The 24,599-nt window shown below is 42.9% G+C and overlaps 1 protein-coding gene across 1 annotated transcript; it reads left to right on the forward strand.

The window, feature by feature from the left end:
- Window positions 1–14,245, forward strand: CFAP95 (cilia and flagella associated protein 95). The gene is made up of 6 exons (XM_056848828.1): window positions 1–111; window positions 594–702; window positions 8,807–8,928; window positions 9,609–9,677; window positions 11,650–11,707; window positions 14,048–14,245. Exons 1-6 carry the CDS (start codon window positions 14–16, stop codon window positions 14,243–14,245), a joined length of 654 nt encoding a protein of 217 aa, XP_056704806.1. The 5' UTR covers window positions 1–13.
- Window positions 14,246–24,599: the final 10,354 nt, after the last annotated feature.

The raw sequence follows: 24,599 nt of genomic DNA on the forward strand, positions 1-24,599 counted from the left end.
CAAATGTTTGAAAATGGAATTAGGCCCCCCAGATGTGATGCAGCGCAAGGGAGCGTTGACTTTGCGCTCCAACTGTGCCTACTATGGGAGACCCACGTTTGTGCACCGCTGGTAAGTAAAAGGAATCGTTGACTCGTCTGTCTGCTGCTGGCAAGAGGGAGCTGGCGCCGCACAAGTTCCCCTAGCTCTAGTTTTCTCCTTTTCAGTCCAAAATATATTCACAAGTTTCTTTGATTTGGAACTTTGCCTGGGAATGTGAAGGCTGGACTATTTTGCTTATTTCCACATGAGATTTAAAATACCATCGACTATACTGTTTTTATATAGAATACTACATTTATTCAGGTTTTATCGGGGCATGGGTATTATTGATAGCTGATTTTTCCATTTTGGTTTCTTTGAAGCAGGTGTTGTGTCTTGCCAGAGTCTCTGGACAAAATGCTTTTCAAGCTGTATTTTGAAAAAGTTCACAGTACCTCCCAGAATTAAAAATATGACCATAGATGATGGTATGTTTTGGTGTGATTGTTACAAATGTCTTATAGAAATGCCCATAATTGCTTAATTTCAGCTATCTACCTCCTTTTTTAAAGGCACCAAAGCAGAGAGGCTGAACCAAAGGATTATGACATACATGAAATTCCTTTGGGCTGTAAAAATTTATGTCGCTCTACCTATTGGAGACTTGGTACCATAAATAAGGTAAGAATCTCTTCTGTCACATGCATGTGACAGAAAACAGAAAGCAAGTGGCACCTTTAACACTAACCAAGCTTATTTCAGTGTAAAGTTTTGTGAGTCAGATCTCACATCTTTATATTCAGAATATGAAATTAAAATTTCACACGAACATTTTAAAACCACAATTACAGGGGGAAATGGGGGTGGGGTAGGGGAGTGTAGGAGTTGTGGCACATAGGTTTTGTAGTAAATAATCCCCAATGAGTCCATATGTAAGGACTGGAATGGACACGGTTGTTATCAACGTAGCCCTATCTGTAGGTATTTAAATTTGAAGACTAGAACCATGAATAGACAAATCTTTCTACAAACCTGAGAAAGCCCCAAGTTTTCAGGAAAAAATATTAAATCTTTTTTAAAATATATTGGGCGGGGTTTAACCCACCCAAATAATAAAAACAACTCCTCTACCTTTAAGAAATGGACAGCCTCTGCAGTTGCCATTGTGGGGCTTACTAGGCAACCACAACAATATTGCCAGCCTTCAAGTTTTGGTTTCTGACAGTAGAATGGGGAGAGGGCAGAGCCCTTTCCAGGCCTGTTTTGTCCTTTGACATGGGGATAGGCCTGGCTGCTTGCTCCTGTTCATCAGCAGCCATAACGTGAAAGTCAGCGGGGTGTAGCAGTTAGTGTTTAAGACTAGGTCTGGGAAACCCAGATTTGAATCCACACTCTGCTGTGGAAGCTCACTGAGTGACCTTGAGCCAGTTACATATTTCTCAGCCCAATCTACCTATGAGGTTATTGTGAGGTTACAAAGGAGGGGAGAAGAATGATGTTAGCTGCTTTAAGTCACCATTGTGGAGTAAGGTGGGATATAGATGAAGTAAATAGATATAGTTGAACATGGGGAGCAGATAAAAGGTAGTTTGTTTGGGGGGCGGGAAGGAGAGAAGGAAACAGACAAATGTGAGGATTTTGGGGTTTCTAGAAGGAGAAAAAGAGAAAAAAGTGTGGGGGTGTGGGATACAGAGGAAAGTGCCCCCACTGCCAGCCCAGCATCTGGCACTGTGCAACTGGGCCATGGTTTTCCCAGGCGGAGGATGCCTGGGGGAAGGAAGGAGGGGAAGCTGAAGACAGTGGGACAGGTAAAGTTAGGTTACCTGATAGGCTAGAAGAAGAGAAGGAAGGAGGAAATGGAGAGAGGCTATGGGGACAGGAAAAGAAGAAATAGGGGAGGGAAAATTGAGATCCCACAAGTCCTAGTAGGTCCCTCACTTGTACTTAATGAGGATATGGGTTCCAATCTCTCATGGGGTTCATTGAAAGATAAACAAAGTTGCAGAGAGGTAAACTAAAAGTCTACAAATAAATCACTTCCAGAAGTTAAAAGAACACATCTCTGTTCGTTAGCAAAGAAAGTAAAAGCTGATATCTTGTGCTGCTTGAGCTCATGCAAGGGGCTTGTACTCGGCTAATAGGATGTTTAAACTTACTCTCATTCCAAACTATACACACCTTCTTAGAGTCTATCAGCCTACACAGAGCTTGTTCATAATATTTCATCAAAGTATCTGTGTGATGAAAATAAATATAAGCCACTCTAGTGCTTGTTTACTGAGCAGCAAATTTCCACTGAGTTCTGTGGAACTTACTTCCCAGTAAATATATATAAAATTGCAGTCTTCAGTTTCTGTAAGCTATTAAAGAAATCTCACAGCTTTGTTTTTGGCTATCCTAATCAGCAAGTCCTACTCTTTGAATTTCTGTGATCTTTGTCTTGCCCTTTTGTAAATTTAATTTTTCCTTTTGTGTATAGCATTTGAAAATAATATGTATATTCTCTACCTTCTCTGTTTGGCTTCATACATCTGATGAAGCAAGCACTATCATCCCAAGGCTGAAATCATCATAATATCTGAGGGCACTTTCACACATGCCGAATAATGGACTTTCAATCCACTTTCAATGCACTTTGAAGCAGGATTTTACTGTGTGAAATGCCAAAATTCTCTTTCAAACGATTGTCAAAGTGCATTGAAAATGGATTGGAAGTGCATTATTCAGCATATGTGAAAGTGCCCTGTATGAGGGTTAGTGTTTAACATGCCACAGGGTCTCTAGTAAATATATTAAATTTGTATTGGTAAAATAAATTATTCACTTTTTAAATTTTTATCCTAGTTCCTGAGCATAAAATGCATACAAGATTTAACTTTGTTGTTGTGTTCTTGGGTTGCTGTTATAATTACTGTAGAAAAAGCCACAAGAGTATTCTTATTATGTATCTTATATCCTGCTCTTCCCCTGAAGACCTAAGAGCAGCTTACTTGGTTCCCAGTGTGTCTTCTCCCATTCAGGCTATTTATAGGAACATATCTGCTTATATATGCATGTGTGACCTCACATGTATCCTGTTTCATTGGAGCACTAGTTTAATAAGCAAACAGTATGATTTTCCAGAATAGCAAAACGGTATCAGCATTGTTAATATGTGAATGTTTAATTGCAATTGCATAGGAATTCAATCCAGACTGCTATTGGACTAACAATTCTCTTCAACAAATTATTCAGCTTGGGAAAAATATTGCACCTGTGTCCCAAGCCATGGGACTCAGGCCTGGCCGGCTCGGACTCAGTGCCCCGCCCATAGCCCATACAAGCTGATGTGCAGCTTGGCCAGCACCAAGACCCACCTGCGGGAGAAGATGGTGTTGGGGGAGCGGAGACATCCAAAGAGGAGCCAGGAAGACACAGCAGGCTGCAGCGAGGGCAGAAGCCCTCTCCCAGAGCCCCACTGACGAGACCCAGGAAAGAGGCCTGCAGGAAGCAGGGCGGCACCCACAGCAAGGTTTTTTCATGGCTGGCAGGAAGGCAGGGAGGGGGCAGGCTCACAGGGAATGATGGGCCCCTTTCAAACCTCAGGGAGATGGGGCCAGGACAGGGGGAGGGAGAGCTTCTCCCATAAAAGTGGTGGAAGGCTAAGGTTGAGGAGGAGGAGGGCGGGAGAGTGACTGGCAACGGGGGGGGGGAGAGAGAGAGAGAGAGAGAGAGAGAGAGAGAGAGAGAGAGAGAGAGAGAGAGAGAGAGAGAGAGAGAGAGAGAGAGAGAGAGAGAGAGAGAGAAAAAACGAAAAAGAAAGTTTGGTCAGTGGCTAGCAGAACGAGATGAGTGATTATTCAGAGATCTAGCCCGCCAACTGCAAGAGACCCAGGCTACCATGCTGCAATGGTTCCAGCAAGCTCTAGAGGCCAGTCAGACCTCTAACCCCACTGGGACTGGATTTGGGGCAGTACGAGCAAACAGGTTACCAGCCATACCCTTGACTAAGCTGGGCCCTGACAACGAGATTGAGAGATTTTTGGAGGCCTTCAGAAGGATGGCCGAGGCCTCCAGGTGGCCCCAGGACAGATGGACTTGTGTGTTGGGACCATATCTGATTGGCCCTGCACAAGTTGCCTTCAAGGCCTTACTGAAGACGTAGGGGACCAACTACAACCGGCTTAAAGCCACCATACTCAACCGTTATGAGATCTCTCCAGAGACGTACCGACATAAATTTATATATTTGACTTGAAGAAAGGATGAGTGTCCCTGTCATGAGTCAGCCTGCAGAGAGGTGTTAGTCAGAGCCAGTCCAAGAAGTCAGGATACCAGGAATCCAAAGGATAGCAGGGAAACAAGGCTGGTACACCAGGAGGTTGGTGACAAGTTGCTTGCACAACAGCCAAGCCTAACTGATGGCTTAAATCCCTTCCCCTGCTGCTGTAGCAGAGCCAGCTGATGCTGATGAGGCTGAGTTCACAGGTGGTGCTTCAGCCCTGCTCTTCCTCATCACTGCTACTGGGGAGGTTCCCGTGTAAAGCCTTCAGTCTAGCACTCTGCCGTCTCTGCTGCATTGCCAGACGAACCTGTTTTCTTTTCTGCTCCAGTGGCCTTGGCGAGGCCTCTGGAGACACTGCATGTTGCAAGGTGTCAGGTCCAACTGGAGTCCTTGAGCTGGCAGGCTACAGGCATGGCGAGTCATCTCCTGACTTTGGCTGATCCTCTATTCTGGCCTCTACTTCCTCTTCGTCAGAGGAGGTCTCTGCAGGCTGACTCATGACACTGCCACAGCTGCTGGCGAAATGTCAGGAAAGAAAATACCAAGACCACTGTCAAACAGCCCGGATAACCTACAAGAGCCTATGTTATATTTGTGTTGTTTTTTTAACATCGTCTCTAATCCAGCTAAAACTAGTTCCTTTGGAGGTGAACATATTGGTTCTTTGCATCACAACCAAACAATTATTCTCTGACATCTTAAAAACTAACAGATTTATTGGTATATAGCCTTTCATTGATTAGAGATCAAATAAATAAAGGATATTCTGAGTTGCACACTAATGCTAAATCGTTAGAGGGGAAAATTAAGAAAGTGGGGTTCAAAAGGCCATGGGATGCAAGAAATATAGGCTGTGACATTCCTCTGTAAAACTTAAATGTATTCGAACTGAGCACAGTGACCATTCTCAGCTGCCTTGATGACAAGCTATCTGGAATTACAATCTCTTTGTTTTACTAAAATGACTAATCCCTGTAATGGCTGACAAATTGTGGGTCTTTAGTCAGATTTTAAGAAAAACATCCTGATAAGATTCAGCCATTTCACTTGGAGCCTCATTTGAACATTAAAAAAAAAAATGTCTGTTTTCCTGTCAGCAAGAAAGCATTCTGGGAAATAGAAATGCTGTCCAACTGTTTTCTCAGTGGGTAGCCGTGTTAGTCTGTTTGCAGTAGTCAAAAAGGGCAAGAGTCCAGTAGCACCTTAAAGACTAACAAAAATATTTTCTGGTAGGGTATGAGCTTTGGTGAGCCACAGCTCACTTCTTCAGAACATCTGTGGCTCACGAAAGCTCATACCCTACCAGAAAATATTTTTGTTAGTCTTTAAGGTGCTACTGGACTCTTGCCCTTTTTGACAACTGTTTTCTGAATGTTTTCTTTATGACAGATTTGTATCATTTGTGTGTGTATGTGTGTGCATTTTGTAAACAACAGATAGATAATGTTGACAAATTATTGCATATCATGTTGAAGTACAAGCAGGTAAACGAGCCCTCAATGCTATGGCTGTTATTAGGTCCTGTGTTATGAGGTCCTCCAGTCATGCTGGCATATCTCCTGTATATGCTGGCATACCTTCAGGAAACTTCAGCATAGGATTTAGTTGCCATCCTAGATATATCAGAGATGGCACTGGCAGTCATTCTTAAACAGGATATAGTATTGGTCAAATTGTTCTTAGAAATATTATTAGCTTGATAGGATCCAAGACTAGAAAATCACTAATATCCCTATGTTTCAAGTGATAGTACTAAGAGTACTAATTCCTTATATCCCTCCAACGCTAGATATATGCTGCTCAAGATCAATTGATCAAGGAGCTTCTAAGGGATAAAAGGAAAAGGAAAGGAATAGTACTAATTATTTTTGACTGGACAGTATTTAACTTACAGTTTGGGCTGGGTAGTGCAGAGCGCTCAGAAGAGTGCAGAGTGTTCACTGAATTCAACAGGGTATTAGGATGTTCAGGTTTAACTGAGATTAAGGTTCATGTAAAAGATATTTCAACTCTTTTCCTTCTGGCAATACTTAAACAAGCTGCTTCTACCTAAATTCACTCTCTATACAGCTATCAAAGGTAAAGCAGTGCCGTTCCTTCCAGCATCTAAATGCCTTTATAAGTATAAATAAAACAGTATGCATATTATACTTCTAGAGCTCTCGGGACTTTCTCCTTTAAAATATCTCAAAGGCAAACCTTCAATTCAAAGGAGAAGCTGTGGGCTGACTGCAGGAAGAATGTCCATACAGATGCCCAATCTCAGCAAATCTGGAGAGGGATGGAGCAAAGACTGTATCCCCCCCCCCCCCATTTAGCCCTTTAAAGGGCTTTTCTGTTCCTGGCTAAGACATGGTAAAGCTACTGCAGCTCACCTGGGAAGAGGGAAGAGGTGTTTGCTAGGCCACGGGGTGGGAGAGGGGGACTGGTACCATTGTTATCTGGGATGATCAGGTGATGGGGTCAGGGACAGCAGTGAACAGTATAGGGCTGGGCATGTGTGTGTGTGTGTGTGTGTGTGTGTGTAAAGTGCCGTCAAGTCGCAGCTGACTTATGGCGACCCCTTTTGGGGTTTTCATGGCAAGAGACTAACAGAGGTGGTTTGCCAGTGTCTTCCTCTGCACAGCAACCCTGGTATTCCTTGGTGGTCCCCCATACTAACCAGGGCTGACCTTGCTTAGCTTCTGAGATCTGACGAGATCAGGCTAGCCAGGCAAGCCTGGGCCATCCAGGGCAGGGCAGGGCTGGGCATGCTGATTCTTATATCAGCATAGAGATATTAAGCTACACTTGTTCTCATCAGCAGATTCCATTCATGAAATGGGGCATTTGCCAGGGGCCTGGGCTTCTGGCAGGGCCTGCTGCCGCCAGCTCCTGACCACAAACCTCCTCTGCCATCTGACTTAATACCCTTCCTTCATCCACTTGCTTACAAGCTCTCCACCTCCAGTGCTCCTAGCTACCTGGGCTTCCCACAACTGCTAAGGAAGAGTGTGCAGTAGCACTCCCAGCCACACACCCCTTCCTACTGCCCTTGAGGAAAGGGCACGCAGGTGGCTGTGAGAGGGGTCATAAGCAGGCAGAGAAGGATGCATAGGCAGGTGGGGATACATGGGTGAGGGCAGGAAGGCAGGTGTGAGTAGGGCTACTGGTGGTGGGCATAAGAGGAGGAGAGGAGATGCCTGAGCACTCTCTGTCAAGGGTCCGTCAAAACCTAGAACCAGCACTGCATTTTGTGATACATATCATTACATGCATGGTCATCACTTGTCAACTGTATCATCCAGTAATGTGTGAATGAGCCATCAGAAATTAATCTCCACAACTTTCATATCCCTTGCTTTCATTCTAAATACAATTAATTTTATATGGAGATAATGCATATACTCAGCCAAGAGCTATTGAATGTTAGTTGAGTACTAATTGTGTTCCATGTATAGTGTACACCAGCTCTGCGAAGTACAGCAGAGGGATAGGGAGAGGAATAGGTGAGAAGCAGGGCTATATTTACCACCTGATCACCAGTTTGTAAAAAAAAAATTGGAAAGTTAAAGCTACCTTACTTCTTAGGGCCATGTTCTGGGGCATTTACTTGATGTTAATGAGATCTGCTTAATCCAAATGCCTTAATAATGTTTCTTTGGTGAATCCCAAATCCAGTTTTAAGATTTAGGATTACATTAGGTTAAGTGTTACAATATTGATGCAAACATATGCCACTAGTGTAAATGTTTGTTGTCCATGTAGATGAAACAAAAGAATAATATATATTCAGCCTTATAAGTACAAACTTGAACATGGATCTATGCACAGCGCTTTTTAAAAAAGTATTTATATATAAAATAGCCTGCTCACTCTTCCATGCTCTATTCTTATGGTCAGTACATGTCCAAGGAACTGAAGGCAATGAACCAATTTGGGAAAGAAGAGGGAAGCAGCAGACTTGTGTTGACTTCCCTATGTTCTGTGGCTTTCCCAGAAGCTGGAGGAGTGATGTATTCCCAGTACTTCTGGTGCCAATTTGTTAATTTCTGGGAACAGTTGTAGTCCTTATCTAGCAAACTTTGCTTCTGGCAGTGGCATCAATAATGTAAATGAGGCCAAGGAGGTGGGAGAAAAATTCTGCATCTGCTTACCCTTCCATCCAGGTTCTTTGGCAGCGGGCAAAAATGTATAGCACCAAGCCTGCTTTCCAGGTGTACCACTGCCCTCAGTTTGCTAGGCTGAAAACGCTGTGGTGGTTAGTAGAATGACAAAGCATTGGAGTAGTGAGGGAAGGAACAGTGAGGATACAGTGGGGTAGGGCTGAGCATGGGAGAGAGAAGAGTCAGGAGAAGGAAAATGGGAAAGGAGAGAACTTCCCTTCCAAGAAAACACTCCTTACCAGTGCAAATTAATGGGCCTGGAACTAGTTTTTAAAACAATACAGGAAACAAATAATTGTACATCACACATAATAATCAGCTGACTGCTATTGTATTTGTAAACTTTGTTCCCTTCTCCAAAATACTTATTTTTTAGAAATGGATAACCACATATCAAGATTATATGTCACAGCCCTTTAGAGTTAAAGAATATCAGGAATTGAATATTAAGAAGCCCTTGTTGGATGAAGATAGTTTTGAAGAAGCAGTTATTAGCAGGTATTTCTGAATGCTTCTGAATCTATATGCAGCATTCAAATAATGCTGTTTTATAGGATGTACTAAAATACCTTATTCCTTCTCTTATTTCTTTATATGTTCCACTACTCATGTTCAAAAATATTGAATATGATTATTATTGGATTCCAAGAATTCCTACGCTGGTTCCAGCATTTCTGTGGTAGAGTTGGCAATTTACCCAAAGAGTACCAGATAGGAATTGGATAGAATAAATGGCATCTTCCAGTAAATATGACATATTGACTCCTCCATGCTTTTGAGATAGATTGTACTCTATACTGTAGATGTTTGTCAGAATGAGGATTGCTTTGCTTGTTGCTAAGCAGCAAAGTTAGAAATGAATACCTTTTAGAACCACTTTGTTACGCTCCAACCAGTAGAGAGCAGTGGTGACCATTCACAAATATATTGTATGATAGCCCTAGTAGTGCTGTCAGCTGTGTCAAAATGAAGCTGTAAAATGTTGTAAAATGAAAATGTCATGAAGATAAACACTCTTGCTTCTGATGCATATTTATGATTGATCTAATGACCCCTGATACTTTTTTCCATGGCTAGTAATAGGAGTTAGGTTAATTATTTTTAAAATGTTACTAAAGTCAGTTGAACTTGTTCTTGGTTTGTTGCTTATCGTCTGAAAACTGTCTCTTTATTTGCAGGGAGACGGGCCTTCCTGAAATAGGTGCTGGATCTGCATTGCCACGTCACTCCCCAGATCATTTTACGATGTTAGTATTCACAAAAGCAGAAAACGTTTGTTTGGTGATTATGCCAGTGTTTTGTTTATTTATTTACATTATTTATTTACATTATTTGTAGTTCATCTATTAATTTTTCCACCTCACGAAGACCTGCTGATCAGAGGTTTCCTGATGATATCACATCATTATACCTGGCAGCTTGGAGAATCCACCAATGAACCAGTGGTTGGACAGGGTAGCAGACATTTTGCTGTCATCCCATAAACCATCTACTCAGAAATCCTACAATGCCAAATGGCAAACGTTTTCAAAGTGCCACATGGCAAGGCTAGTTCCTGAATGATGTTTGTTGCCTGAAGTGTTTGAATTTTTGTTACAATTAAAGGACCTTGGTCTTACCAATTATTCTATTAAAATGCACTTGGCCACATTATCGGCTTTCCATGTAGGAATTGACTCGAAGTCACTATTTTCTAATCCACACTCAGAAAGGTTTTTGAAAGGTTTGAACAATGCCTACCCACCAGTATCGATGCCTGCATCCCAGTGGAGTCTTGTTCTAGTTCTGACTCAGCTAATGGGGCCCCCATTTGAGCCAGTGGCATCATGTGACATTTCTCCCGTGTCCTACAAGATGGCATTTCTAGTCACAATTACATCGGCCAGGAGAGTGAGCGATCTCACAGCTCTTCGTTATGACGCTCCTTTCACTAAGTTCCACAAGGACAGAGTGGTCCTTTGTCCCAGCCTGACCTTTCTACGTAAAGTTGTGTCATCTTTCCATTTATCCCAGGACATTGTGTTGCCTGTGTTTTTTCCCAACTCTGAGTCAAATGCAGAAAAAACATCACACACATTAGATGTTACACGAGCTCTCTTGTTTTATTTGAGTAGGATGGCAGATTTCAGGGTACAGGATAATATTTTCCTGTGTTTTAAAGGAGCGAACAAAGGCAGGGGTATATCTTAGATGCTTTCTAGATGGATCATGTTTTCATTGGCATATGAAAAGGCAAAGATAGAGTGTCCTCTTCAAGTCAAAGTCCATTCCACCAGTACTGCAGGCTGCTTCCCCCACCTTCCACTCCAGGATCAACCTCCGGGAAATCTGTATGGCAGCGACATGGTCTACTCTGTCAACGTTCATCAAACATTATTCAATGGAAGTGGACTCTGGAAAGGAAGCAACTGTGAGGAGAGCAGTGCTATTTTGCTGAGAGATCTCACACTCACCTTTTTGGTAAGGAAGTTTGCTACTCTACCATGTGGGACTGCACAGAAGATGCAAAGATGAAAAACAGAGTTGCACATACCTGTAACTTTTGTTCATCAAATGGTCTTCTATGCAGGTACACATCCCTCCCTCCTGCCCCGCTGTGGGAATCTGGCTTAGTTTGGTCGATTGTTTCTTCATGGTGGCAGGTAGGAAAACTGAGGGAAGAACACTCCCTCCCCCTTGGTCAGGTGACTAGGCGGGAAAACCACACTGGGCTAGGAGGAGGCTCTGTCGAGCCGATAGTTCTAGAAGGTAGAAAAATCTTTCTTCATGGCTGGCCTGCATGTGCACAGTCCCATGTGTGCCTGGACAGAAGACCACTTGATGAACAACAGCTACAGGTAAGTGCAACTCTGTTTAAATATTTTAAATAAACCAAAGGTGGCTGAAAATTAACTTTTTGATTGGAGGAGCAGTAGGGCCAAGTCCAGAAAAGCAAAGAACAAATTCTGTAAAATGTAATAACATTTCAGACTGCTTTGTGAAGAATTTTAGAAAATAATGTTTACAATTTCTTTGGCCACGTAGCTCTCTTGCTTGTTGAACAACAAATAGATTAGATTTAATTATAGTTTTCAAATTATTTTTCAGTATGTTCTCAGATAAAAAATGTAATAAATAAAACTAGCCCTGCTATATATAATGTATAATATTAATTTATTAATACTGTCACCAGCAAAAACAAACAACCAAACAAGCAAAACTGTATATAATGTTTTACAGGTTTCTAGACACAGTTTACCGAAGAGACTATGTTCCACCATATGACTACACTCCATATGTAAGTGCATGGGAATACAAAGGGGCTTTTCTGCAATGTTTGCATATGACAGATATGATGTAGCAGCTGCTGCACAAAGGTGCTTTCAAGTACCTCTGCCAAGCTATTGTTACATGTAGACTGGACCTAAGACGTCCAGTTTTTAATTATTGCTAAGCAATTTAGCAGATTTAGACAATGGCTTGAAACCTATACTTTCTTCTGCTTGCTCAGTATGGTTTTCTTGTACACAGCACATTCTTCCACACCAGGCGCTTTCTTCTTAAGCATGGCTGTGCTGTGCAAGTGACAGGGAAGTACAGGAGCCAAGCCTTTGAGAAAAGTTGGAGCAACACGATTTTTATCTTTAAAAGGTTTAAGAAATATAAGCTTACAATGCAGATATTTGAGAGAAAAAAATCATAGCATTTGAACTTGCACTTATTACAGGGCAATTGAGAGATCACTGTGTGTGCATGGTATGCTATAAAAATATGCCATTATGAGTATGTGTGAGATGCAGTAAAATGGAATGTGTACATGAGGAAGGACAGTGTGCTGATGCATAAAGATTTGATCTGGGTTCCTTACTTTATGCACCAGGGATTTCAGCAGAATAAGAATCACGGTCAGATATTTTTGTAACTGTGGCAGCCCATAAAAGAAAGTATTTATACAAATGCACACACAACCATTCAGCTATCTTGATGAAAGATCTCCCACACATATTATGAATACTCTGGACATTTTGATCTCATTGATCACCACAGCATTGCATCCCTGTAGCTATAGATGTAGCTCTTTGTTTCAGATTCAAATTAATATGTGAAATGTGTCTCACTCCGTGGTCTTTAGAATACAATCATATACGGTTTATGTTTTCCATAAGAATTACATGTATCTGTTCTATTAAAACATAAGATCCAAACTAGATATTTAAAAACAAGAAACAGTGTGTTATACTAGTATATAGAGTAATTACCCTTCAGTGCTTTTTGTAACAAATGAAAAATGAGGCATGAATTCTCCACCGAGAAAACAGAAAAGCCTTTGTTTTGCCACAGAACTACAATTATTTTATACATTTTATGAGGGAGTCTCAGACTTGGCAGATCTTTTTATGAGAGGTGGTTTTATAGTTAAAGCTGCTCTCAAGCTCTAGGCTATAGCAGCAATTTTACAGTTGTAAGGGGTAGGAGCCACACATCGTCCCCTGTTGCCACTGGTAGGGGAGAGCTTCAAAACCCTTGTGTGCCAAGTGACCACTGCCAGTTTGGGCCCCATCCAAGGGCCTTTTGAAACCTAGCAAGATATTGCCTTGTTGTAGTTGATAGGAGCAAACCTGAATTTTCTAATTAAATGTAAAACCAGTAAGTAAATGTGCTGTAGCACAGGAAAAAAGTAGAAGCCTATTGTTTGTGGACAAACCTGCTGCATCTAATCTTAGTATACCCCTGAATCTGGGCCATTTAGTGTAGTGACATATTTTTGTTGGAAGAGAAAATTGTGTATATTATGGCTGCATTTAGATGTCATGAACAAACCACAGTTAGTTAATGATGAAAATGAGCCAGATATCCTTGGCTCACAAGTTCCTTCTCTTGCCCTCCCCCTTTATGCACCATACCAAGATTGAGAGCTTAGTGGTTTAGGACACCTTCAATATAACCACAGTTCATTTTGATGTCTGAAACAGGCAGTTTAACAAAATGGAGTTTGTTTCTTGCCCTCAGGATTGAACTATGGTTTAGAATCCTGCTTTTTGGCATAAATACACCCAGTTTATTAAAGTGCTTGATTTGGATGTCACAACAAATTGCTAGATTGGTGATGTCTTAGACCTGGTAGTCTTCACTTTTGGCACAGCATGCAAGGGGAGAAGGGAGGAAGCATCAAGCCCAAGTGTTTCAGGCTCATTCTCATCACGAACAAGTTGTGGTTTGTTTCTGATATCTGAATGCAGCTTTAATGGACATCTCTAGTTGCTTCTAGCTGCAGACTCTATCTCCCAAGCTTCCATCAATGAGTCCATCAAGCAGGAGGGGAGGATGCAGCTGGCCACCCTTCCTATTGGGCCTGGAACCATCTTCACCTAAGAGCCCCTTTCCCTCCAGTTTCCAAGAGACCTTAACAAGGCCATCAAAAAGAAGTGAGGTAGCAACTGGGAAATGAAGGTATTGATTCTCCCCTTGTGTCTGAATACAGGCAGCTGAGAATCCCCTGCCCCTGGAACATTTTGTAGTGAGTTTTGATTACCATTCATATTAGATTTTGATTCTTTTGAGCCAGTTTGGGGGGGTCAATTCTTGGCAAAAAAAGTGGAAGGGGAAAATAGAAATAAATAAATGTTTCTTTCCACAGGTTACTGCTCACCTAGGAGGATACTCTGTGATTCACAGAAAATGTCATTCTCAGTTTACTGATACAGCAGGCTACAAAAGACACGGTATCAACACGTGGCAGGATGAGAGTGGAATATATGCCAACTCAGATCTAAAGCAAAAGGTTCTTCCTGTAACTAGCCCAATACTATCAAATTTGAATGAAGATACTTATTAAGTGCTGACAGCTCACATGTGCTGATAACTCACAAGTGCTGATAACGTGTATCAGTATATCTTGGTGAGATTTTTGTGGAATTGGTCTGCTAAATAAATAAATCTCAAATACTTCAGCACCTACAGCGCCTTGGTTCTCTAACAAATCTTTCTGCACTGTCATATGTACACGTGCGCAAGGGACATATGGGTTTGGTTCACACTTAACACCAAACTATTGTGATCCGATGGGCAAATGGTTCCTCCGGGGAAAGGTAAACCAATAAAATACAGACAATGATATATTGGGGAAAACAAACGGCCACAGCTTTATTGATGACAACAGATGGAGCATTGGCGGAGCATAGGGACGGATCCAGGGATAGCTTGATAGAACGGCCCAACCCGCATGTTGGGCCAGCAACTGGAGTAGCGTATAGGTGGCCCCACCAGGACATAGATCTCTGGGTGAAGCCTATGCCACCAGGGAGTGAATAAATAGCTTGCGAGCTGGGCAACCATGATGCACTCCATCCCAAGACCCTTATGGGGGTCCCTAAAATGGGGAAGGCAGGCACGCAGGCACATCTTCCCCAGATTGGATCAGTCCCAATCGCCACAGAGCAGGGCTGCTGCCCTGCTCCTGCCAAAGCTCCTACTGTTGTGACCAACAAAGGAAAGAGCCCCTAATATCATGGAGCCACAGGTCCTGTCCCCAATCAGACAGGTGCACACCATCGGGATAATACAGTTCAGACTGCTTGAAGGAAATGTCCGGGTGGCGTATCACCTCGCCCCCAACCAATTCAATGAAGTGACCAACCGCTTGGCGCACCTTTTTCCTGGCAAAATCAACTCTGTCTGGCACATCCATATTGCACCACACTTGACGTTCCAACAGTTGTGACCAGAACAGTCGGGTGCGCAGCATCTGCGAATGCAGGTCACCAAGGTTTCTTATAGCAGCCAACGTTAAGACAATTCCTTTCTAAGCCGGCAGATCATTCTCCCCAAGCTGGATAACCATGGCGTCAGGAGGGCCGAAGAGTGCAACGTTTTTCTTGACTGTTTTCTTGACACATGCCCCGATGGCCAATCCATCTCATGGTTAGTAGCCTCTCCAAGGCCAGCACGTTGCCCCATCCTGATGACCTCGCATAGCAGCCAGCCCAATGTACAATGCACTATGGTAGACCTGTGGCCCATTTGATCAGTTTTTGATTTCCGCACCCTGATGGTAAGGGAAGATGCGCAGACTGTGACGTCCCCAATCTCCAGGGCCTGGCCAGAGTTATCCCGGGCAGAAGTAGGGATAAGTTCACTGCAACAAAACGCACTGTAAAAGGCCAATATGAAAGCTGCAGTGAATAACCTGGTTTCAGATTTTGAGCTGTACACTGTAGGCAGATGACTCACCAGCTCCTGGAGGATGGGGAATGTTATAGGACGCCTGGCATCAGGGGGACGGGGTGACATCCACTTCCAACCCTGAACCACCCACAGTATGGAAAAAACCCGACAGGGATCAGTGTAGCCATATGCCTTACTAAAGAAAGAAATGGCGGTGATATGTAGGGACATGGTCCTAGGTTCCAGACCCTGCTGCCTCATGCCCGCCAGGTACTGCAATATTGTGTCTTGTGAAAAGGCAGGGCACCGCCTCCACTTAAACCCAAATCAAAAGCCAGTACCTTGTCAATGGCCCTCGAGTATGAGTGCAGAGTAGAGGATGCGATGGAATTAAATACTCCCTGCAAAATTAGGTCTCTCCAGGTTGGCTGGGAATGGGTCCGGGTGCAGGTTCACCTCTGGTGCTAATGCTCGGAACCTTACATCCTAAAAGCGAGATAATGCTTCTGCTTTGCTGTGCTTTGCTGTGAAAGAGATGTTATGTGTGAGATAGGCTAACACAAACCTGCGCACCCTGCCAAGCATGGCAGCATGAATCTCTTTGAAGCACCCCCCGCCCGCCTTCTTGGGAGTCCCAGCAAGGGGGGGGGCTTCCTTCAGATTCACCCTGCCAAGCTTGGCAGGGAGGATCTTAACAATGCGCTCCATTAAGATCCACCCTGCTTCGTTAAGATCCACCCTGCCAAGCCTGGCAGCGTGGATCTCTTTGAAGCACCCCCTGCCCGCCTTCTCGGGAGTTCCAGAAAGGCGGGCGGGGGGGGGGGCTTTGTTAAGATCCACCCTGCCAAGCCTGGCAGTGTGGATTTCTTTAAAACACCCCCGCCCACCTTCTAGGGAGTACCGGGAAGGCGGGCAGGGGGGCATCCTTCAGATCCACCCTGCTAAGCTTGGCATGGTGGATCTTAACAAAGAGCTCCCCGCCCACTTTGCTGGGAGTCCCCCTGCCCGCCTTGCCGGGACTCCCAGCAAGATGGGCGGGGAGCTCTAAAACACCCCTAAAACAGAGCTTATAGTAAAATGAAGAATGTGCAGTTTGATCAGAATATCAGTAGTAACTAAGAACTCCCACAATCGATCAAGAGCCAGCTAGGATCAAACTGTTTTACAGTTAGTATTCAGAGAAGAAATTTAGAAAAATACATCTTCCTAGCTGTGCTAGGGGTGTGCCAAAAAATTTTCTGGTAAATTTCAGGTTTGGGTTCATTGCTCCCCCTTTTTTTCAGGTAAACTGAAAGAAGCTGAATACCCATACCAGTAAATGGGTATTCTGCTTTATTTACAGGTTTTCAGAAAAAATTCGGGCCCATTATAGTCTATGGAAAATACAATACAATATATACAATACAATATATTTATTACGGTCAATTGACCAGTTCCAGATAAAATTCAAAACTCTAAAACAGTCACACTTCCAACCTCTAAGGAATACAAACCCGGGAACGCATGCTGATGGTTAAAATTCAATCATAAGCATTAATAAACGAATGCAATTAATGTCCTTAATACATTATTTAGTAAAATCATAAATCCCCATTAAGAGCTGGAAAGGACAGTATGAATCAATTTGGCCTTCCTTATAATACATACCAGTCTACAGAACCTGGCCACCTGTTTTGTTATGTCTGGGAATTCATCGTTAAGAAGAAGGTTTAGTCTATCCACCTCAGCTTAACCTGTACTTTTCTCAAGGAGAGGGCCCATATAGTCTATGGAATTTATTTCAAGGCTCCAGAGGCGTTTTTCGAGGTAGAGTCACCAAATTTACAGCATGGCTGCAAAGGGCTCTCCTTAGACGGACACCACAGTTTGGTGGAGTTTGGGACAGGGGGTCCTATTTTATGGGCCTGCAAAGTGGTCTCCCCCATCCTCCAGGCATTTGTGAGAGCCGAGCTGTGAATCAGTTTTCAGGTTCAGAAGGTCAGCGTTGCCAAGGACTGGCAGAAAGAGCCAAGGCGCCTCAGAGTCTGGGGTTTTTGTTCGTATTTGACTCGCATTGCATGATGTCCATGCAAATTACCTTCCAAGCTGAGGAAATCTGCTTAAATGCAAGAAAAATAAGGCACAGAAAACATTTCTTTTGGTGGCAAATGACAACCTAAGAACAGTCCTTTAATATAGTCATCAAAAACCTGGTTTCAAGAGATGGTCATGACATGTGTAAATGAAGGGTGACCTTCAATTTGAGAGCAGGTTTTAATGGAGAGTGTGTTATATCGGAGGCAGCTAAAGTCTCCACCAAGGCGGCTCTTCTGAAGGAGATTGCTCATCTGCACGGGTGAGGGAGTCTTCTTCAGAAGCCCGTTAAAGCAGCTGTTAAAGCTGATACTTTTAGTTGGAGGCTATATCCCTCCAGATGGGACTGGGTGAGCCCCGTCTTTTAAGTGACCCTTCTGCTATGCTCTTTAGGCTGGGCATCATAAGTTTGAATTTCTACCTTCCCATCTGGTTATAGCCTTAAGTCATGAAATGCAGTTTCACAAATAGATGACATATCAGCCCCACGGTCCCAAGTTGCTCTAAGGACAGCTTTCTCTTGTATCTCTACATGAACTGTTCTCTTTTGAGAGCACCATTAGCTTGTTCTTGGCTCATATAGCATGAAATGGGCCTCGTAGGGACAATCAAATCAATACAATTCACCTCAATTCTATTATCTGATAGTTGGACTGCACCCTGGGGCTGGCTTTGCTGTTTTCTTAACTGCACTTGTCAAGCAGGCCAGTCACTATCCCCCACAAGGTCTTTGCTTATGTACCATCTGGGTTTGAAGAGCTTCTCCTAAGGAGACCATTGAAAGACTCTCTTGAGGCTCTGTCTCCCTTTGCCTTTCTTGGTGCTGGTCTTTAACTGCAGAGTCAGCAGCTGGCTTGCAATCCAATGGATCCTTGGTTGCTGCAGAGCACCTTTTTTCCACCAGTGATAGCAAACTCCCACTGCTGGCATAAGGCTGATGGGTTCCCTCTGTTCCTAAACCAAAGCCTCTGCTTGGGCTGGAAGGTATTGTCTAGAAATTGGGACTGGTGGTCTTTGCTGGTACTCATCAGACCTTGACCGTCATGGGGCAAAGGTGGCCGATCCCCCTCAGACTTAACAAACCCAAAGTACTTGGACTGTAAAGGCTGGCTTGCAACGGTAACCTCATCTAACACCTCTGCAAGTGTACATGTATTCACAGGTCCCTGGGCCCGAGCTAAAACCGCATGCTCTTGAGGGATGGCTTGAAAATTTTGTTCTCTCACTATTAACTCCAGCAGGTTTTGAAATGTGTACGGCTGTGCACTCTCCACCCACCTTACACACATTCTATGGGCTCTACTCACAGATGCACTATAGGACTCTTCTGGACTCAGGTTGGAAGTGTCTTCTCAGTTGTTCTGTAGAGACCCCAAATTGTTGGAGGGCCAAAATCCTAAAATACTGATAGTCTCTTGCTTGGTCTGGGGCTAGTTGAGCTAACAGCTCAGCAACTTCTCCATGCCCACAGCGCCTAATTACTCCCATATACTTTCTCTCAGGGAGACAATAGTCCTTTGCTATTGCTTCAAACAAGGCAAAGAAAGCTGAGATGTCCTTGCCTGGCCTCAGCTCTGGAAACTTTAGACAGGACCATCCATCATCCTGGTTCTGGATGAGATGGTTCTGGAGCATATTCATCTGTTGTCCACTTTGCCCAAGAAACTGAGTTAGCGAAGTACATAGCTGATCCATTGGTGCTACAGGTGGCACTGCTGGTGAATGCTGGTGAATGCTGGCAGAAGGCATTGGTGCAGCCAGCTGGGCATTCACAAAAGAATTAACTCCATTGCCTGCTGGCTGTACAATATCTGAAGACTGCAGTCGCTTAAATGGGATGCCAAAACAATCTTCCCTTGGTCTACTTCGTGTTGCGCTTTGCCATAAACATGGCTCTGTTTCCAAATACAGCTCCCGTCTCTGGGGAACACTTGGCAATTCTTTATAGTCCAACATACTTATTCCTAGGCCCTGCAAATCATCTTCAATGCTGAATTGTGGCCTCAGTGGCAATTCAGGGGGGGGGGGGATCTTTAGTGCAACCAGATGGCCCAGCAGTCTCTGTTTTATAAATCACTTGGTCAGGCAGACTGCCAGAGAGTGAGGCCCTCTGACCAGAACTCATGTTGACTTTACTAGAAGAAAAAAAACTTGCTTTGCTTGTTAAGCCTCAGAGCTACTCACAGCGTGCTGTGGTACAAACACACCCAGGGTCTCCTTTGTTGCGACCATGTGTCAACTGGCAACCTCTCGCCCAGGTCTGAAATGCTTTCAGACTCCCAATGGGCAAGGTATGGTTCATTTAATAATAAGATTGAGAGCTTTTCTTTTCCAAAGCCTTATTTCTCCGGCCTTCTGTTTTTCCCCGTGAAAGTTGCACTCACAACAAGCACAGTTCCGCTCATTAATTTTGTAAGACGAAGTTTGTTTTAAGGAACATAAAGAAAACGCTCACGCTCATAACAAGCAAATAAAACTATCCTACTCACTAGTGAGGATCCTCAGAAGAAAAAAAGAACAGCTGTCTCCAGGACAAGGCTAATGCCTTAAACCCCCCATCCCACACACACCAATCAAGGTCCAACAATCAATCACTCTCCGCCAAGCAACATTCAGTCTTAAAGCCATACACCTGTTACTTCCATACAATATGATAATGTTCTATAAAGGAACATCTGAAAAGCCTTTGGGGAAACTAATATTAATCCGCAATCAAATACAGTAAAAATGATGTGCGATTTCCAACATTTGGCTATGATGGGGAGTACTTTAGTAAACTGCTTTTTGATTCCAATGAAAGTAGGCTTGTCATTTATCAGAGAGAGGTTTCAGTGACTTTGAAGTGCGTAAATCCAACAAATGAACTCCTTCTTTGCAGTATTCACAAGGTCATAGCCAATCTTGTATTTTGTTTCCAGAAAGAAGAAACATAATTGTGTATATCAGGAGTGTCAATCATGCAGCACACTTTTCTCTGGCCTCAAATCCAGCCAGCAGCCTTCCCCCTCCCTTTCTGGGCTTCCCGAGTTCGCTCCAGCCCTGTGAGCCCAGCCAGCAGCCTTCCCCCCTCCCTTTCTGGGTTTCCCAAGGCTGCTCCAGTCTGTGGACTGGGAGAGGGATGCAGGCTTACCAGTCAAGGGCAGCCACCCTTTCCCTAGTCCAGATCTGGGCTGGTGATCTTCTGCGGGCTTGCCAGCCAAGGCATCCCTCCCTTGGTCTATATGGGGGCTGTCAAGGCTGTCTGCGAGCTTGCCGGCCAAGACAGCCACTCCCCAGTCTAGATCTGGGCTGGCAAGTCTGCTGTGGGCTTGCCAGCCAAGGCAGCCAGCCCCCTGAGTTTAAAATTAAAAAAATAATAATGCCAGGGACTAGAGATACAAACTTTATCGAAGACACATGCAGTCAATTAATGATATTATTTTTTACTTAATGATTTTACTTAAAATACAAACATACTTAAAACAATAACAATAAGACTGTTAAATAAAAAAAAATACTGTTAGAATGTTATTGTTCTAAGCTTGTTTGTGTTTTAAGTAAAAAACAATAATTGACTTTGCCTGTGTCTTCTATAAAGTTTGTATCTCCAGTATCTGGCATTACATTTTATGGTATTTATTTATTTGGTACACACGGCCTGGCCCGACCAAGTGGCATTTATGTCATATCCAGCCCTCCTAACAAATGAGTTCGACACCCCGGTGTATATTTTTAGTGCAAGTTATATCTAACAGCTTTCCAGAGGGGTAGCTGCATTACAGTGCAGTCCTAAGCAGATCTACTCATAATACTACTAAGATCTATTCAATGGGCTTACTTCCAGGAAAGTGGCCTTTGGATTGCATTGTAATTCTGCTGCAGCCAAAATAATAAGAGCTTTGTGGCACCTTAAAGACTAACACATGTATTGTGGTATAAGCTTTCAAGCATCTGGGGAAATGAGCCCTGCCTCAAAATCATGTTATGTTAAATGTGTTAGACTTCAAGCTACCGTAAGACTCTTTATTATTACACAATGTGTGTCACTTGGCAGTTGGTAGTTTGAAAAATAAAATCAAAGGCCAACTATTATATCCTTGTACAGATGTTACCTCTTCTCTGTGCCACTGTGCATCAATACTGTTCTCACATAAGCCTTCCATGCAGACGCCTATACATGTAAAGATCTGATTCATCCAACCTGTGCCATTTATTGAGGGAAGAATTGCACATGTCAGGCCCTCATAGGTACATGACTCTGTATGGAGGGGGGGCCCTGTCACACCTTATTCTAGATACAAGGTAGAGTCACTTCTAGTGTGGGTAATTAGACATAAAGAGGTAGAGGGAGAAAAATGAGCCACTGAACACAAATATATATAAAATATATATATTACACAAATATATATATATTATACACACACACCTAATAAAAAATGATTGCAGAAATGGAAGGTGAGGAATGGGTTAAGAATTCCATCCCTTTTGCGGCTGGCTCTCTGCTCCTGATCATGCCTGTAGGAAGTGGCTTGTCCTTATTTTAAGAACCGTAGGACTATGATTACATATATTTTTGTATAAAGTGTAGTTTGGGTTTGAGACTATAGCCAATCCTTTCGTTAAACCATTTTTCCATACAACCAAATGTGAAGACATAATCTACCTCTGCCAAAGGATGAGAACTTCGTATGTGACTATTCTGAAAGCAAGTCAATGGGTGAAAACGCATGGTCGCTTTAGCCTCCTTTATTCCCTGTTTCAGCCAGGATTCAGCCAGGATCGAACGCACTTTTGGCGAAACACATGCGTTCAATCCTGGCTGAATCCTGGCTGAAGCAGGGAATAAAGGAGGCTAAAGCGACCATGCGTTTTCTCCCAATGATAGAAATACAGTATTAGTAGTTAATCTTTTACAGTAAATAGGAACCACCCTCTTCCATACCTTTAGGGGATTAAGTATACTTCTTGAAATGTCAGCCCTGAACAAGCAGTTCTTAAACTGTGCTTGTCTCTCTGAAACAATATTTCTGTTTCCTTGGAGGTCTCCCATCCAAATATTTGCCAGGGTTGACCCTGCTTAGCTAGCCTGGGATATCCAGGTCAGGGATATACACACATTCTACAGTTAGAGGAGTATTCCATCCTCAGGTTGATCCAAGACCTCTGTGCTCAAGACATCACAAGCATTTTCAGCTCTGTCACATTCAAAGCATCCCCAAAGATTTGGAGGCATCCTCCCTTGCTGCAACTCAAATTTGCAGTTATACGGTACATAGTGTGTCTTGAAGATGGGTCATGGTAACAATCTGGTTTTGCTCAATAAATGGCAACTGATCCCCCTTCCCACTGTAACTTTTGGCAGTACTCAGAATGTATGTAAAGGCAATGCTGTGATAATGACAAAAATTCTGAATCCACCAGAGACATGGAGTTGAATAGTAAAGATCCACAATACTGTAGCCCCTATGTATGAGACAGAGAATTAGTGATAATGGAGAGGGGATTTTTTGGTGACATCCCTGTGGCAAAAGTAAATGAGTGTCCATGGCTATCGAGTAAGATTGCCTTGCCTTATGGGCATTACAATGCTGGTCACCTCTTTTTCTGTTCCCTTTAATCCACCCTGTGAGCTCAGGGGCTTTCCAACTCCACTAAGGGATATGCCCTTCCTATCGTTTTGTGGGAATAGCATGGTAACACTCTATTGACCTATGATTTTCAAGTAATAATGACAATTCTACATTTAGAATTGCTTCTCTCCAAAACAAGTTTTGCCCTTCTTCTAATAGACAGTTTAAGAAATGAAGCCAGTCACATGACAGTTCAGTTTCCTTTACTCAACCATTTGTTATTAAGCAGGAGTGGAAAAATGTTTTATGTAAATGTTTTGCTGTTCAGAAGACTGGACCTGAAAATAGTTCCTAAAGAAAAACCAAGATCTTTGTTTAAACTCTGTGCAATGACATTGGGAATTTGCCTCTGCTGCATTTACTTCTTGTCTTCTAAATGAACATTGTTGACAGCTGAGCTAGTCAAAACAGAGCTAATGGAATCCACAATATATTCAGAATTTGTTTTAAAACTTATGATTTCATTAATTCCTGGAAAACTTGAATGTGGTGCTTTTATTACAATAAAGGAATAGTTTTAGGTTCTGTATTTGTAAATATTTAGTAATATAATTCCATTAAAATATAAAACTTGGAATATACTTCAATAGCATAAACATTTTCCCTTGGTAGATTTCTCATCACCTAATTGGTCCAATATGACTTGAATTTTAAGCCTTCTATGACAGGCAGTAATTGATTCATACTTTCCTCCCTTTTTGAAAGACTGCTGTAGTAACAGACTCCTATAACTGCATGGTGCTTTTCTCATAATCCAGATAAGACGAAGGAAGCAGACATGAACTTATCAGTGCAGTATACTGGCAAGGTAGGGCACTTTGAACCAATTTTTCCCTGTTCTAGAGGTGACAGATGAAGGCCCTGTGATAAATCATGATGGGTGAGGAAAATGAAGAGGACACAACCTTCCTTCCCTTGCTCCCTTTGCCCCTTGCTTTTCTTTCTGATGGCCACCCACTCCTTTCAAGTCTCTGATATGAGCAGATGCTGCCTAGGGGCAAGGATGCTGGGCCCTGATGATTAATTAATAACCATAACCAAATAAATGTTTCACTTTCTTTCATAATGGTCCTTTCTCATATATCCCTTCCCAGACCTTGAGTCTTTGGGGACGCCTTGATCCAGAAAATTAGCTGTTGTGGTGCTGAAAGCCAGTGTGGTGTGCACCCAGTGTGGTGTAGTAGTTAAGTGTTGAACTACTGTTAATTAGGCGCTATCACGGTAGACTTGTTGTTATGCTGTGTTTTCATCTATTTATTGTTATGGTTCTTACAAATTATCGATGTATTTTAATGTTGTGAACCTAGGGTTGCCAGCTGTGGGTTGAGAAATACCTGGAGATTT

The sequence above is a fragment of the Euleptes europaea genome, chromosome 4 (assembly GCF_029931775.1).
Source record: "Euleptes europaea isolate rEulEur1 chromosome 4, rEulEur1.hap1, whole genome shotgun sequence".
NCBI lineage: Eukaryota > Metazoa > Chordata > Lepidosauria > Squamata > Sphaerodactylidae > Euleptes > Euleptes europaea.

What these genes read in the sequence shown, in the direction of transcription:
- CFAP95 (XM_056848828.1), top strand. Translation starts at nt 14, where the DNA reads ATGGAATTAGGCCCCCCAGATGTGATGCAGCGCAAGGGAGCGTTGACT. An exon ending in GACTTGGTACCATAAATAAG is followed by an intron (nt 703 to 8,806) that starts GTAAGAATCTCT and finishes CTTATTTTTTAG; the next exon opens with AAATGGATAACCACATATCA. An exon ending in GAAGAAGCAGTTATTAGCAG is followed by an intron (nt 8,929 to 9,608) that starts GTATTTCTGAAT and finishes CTTTATTTGCAG; the next exon opens with GGAGACGGGCCTTCCTGAAA.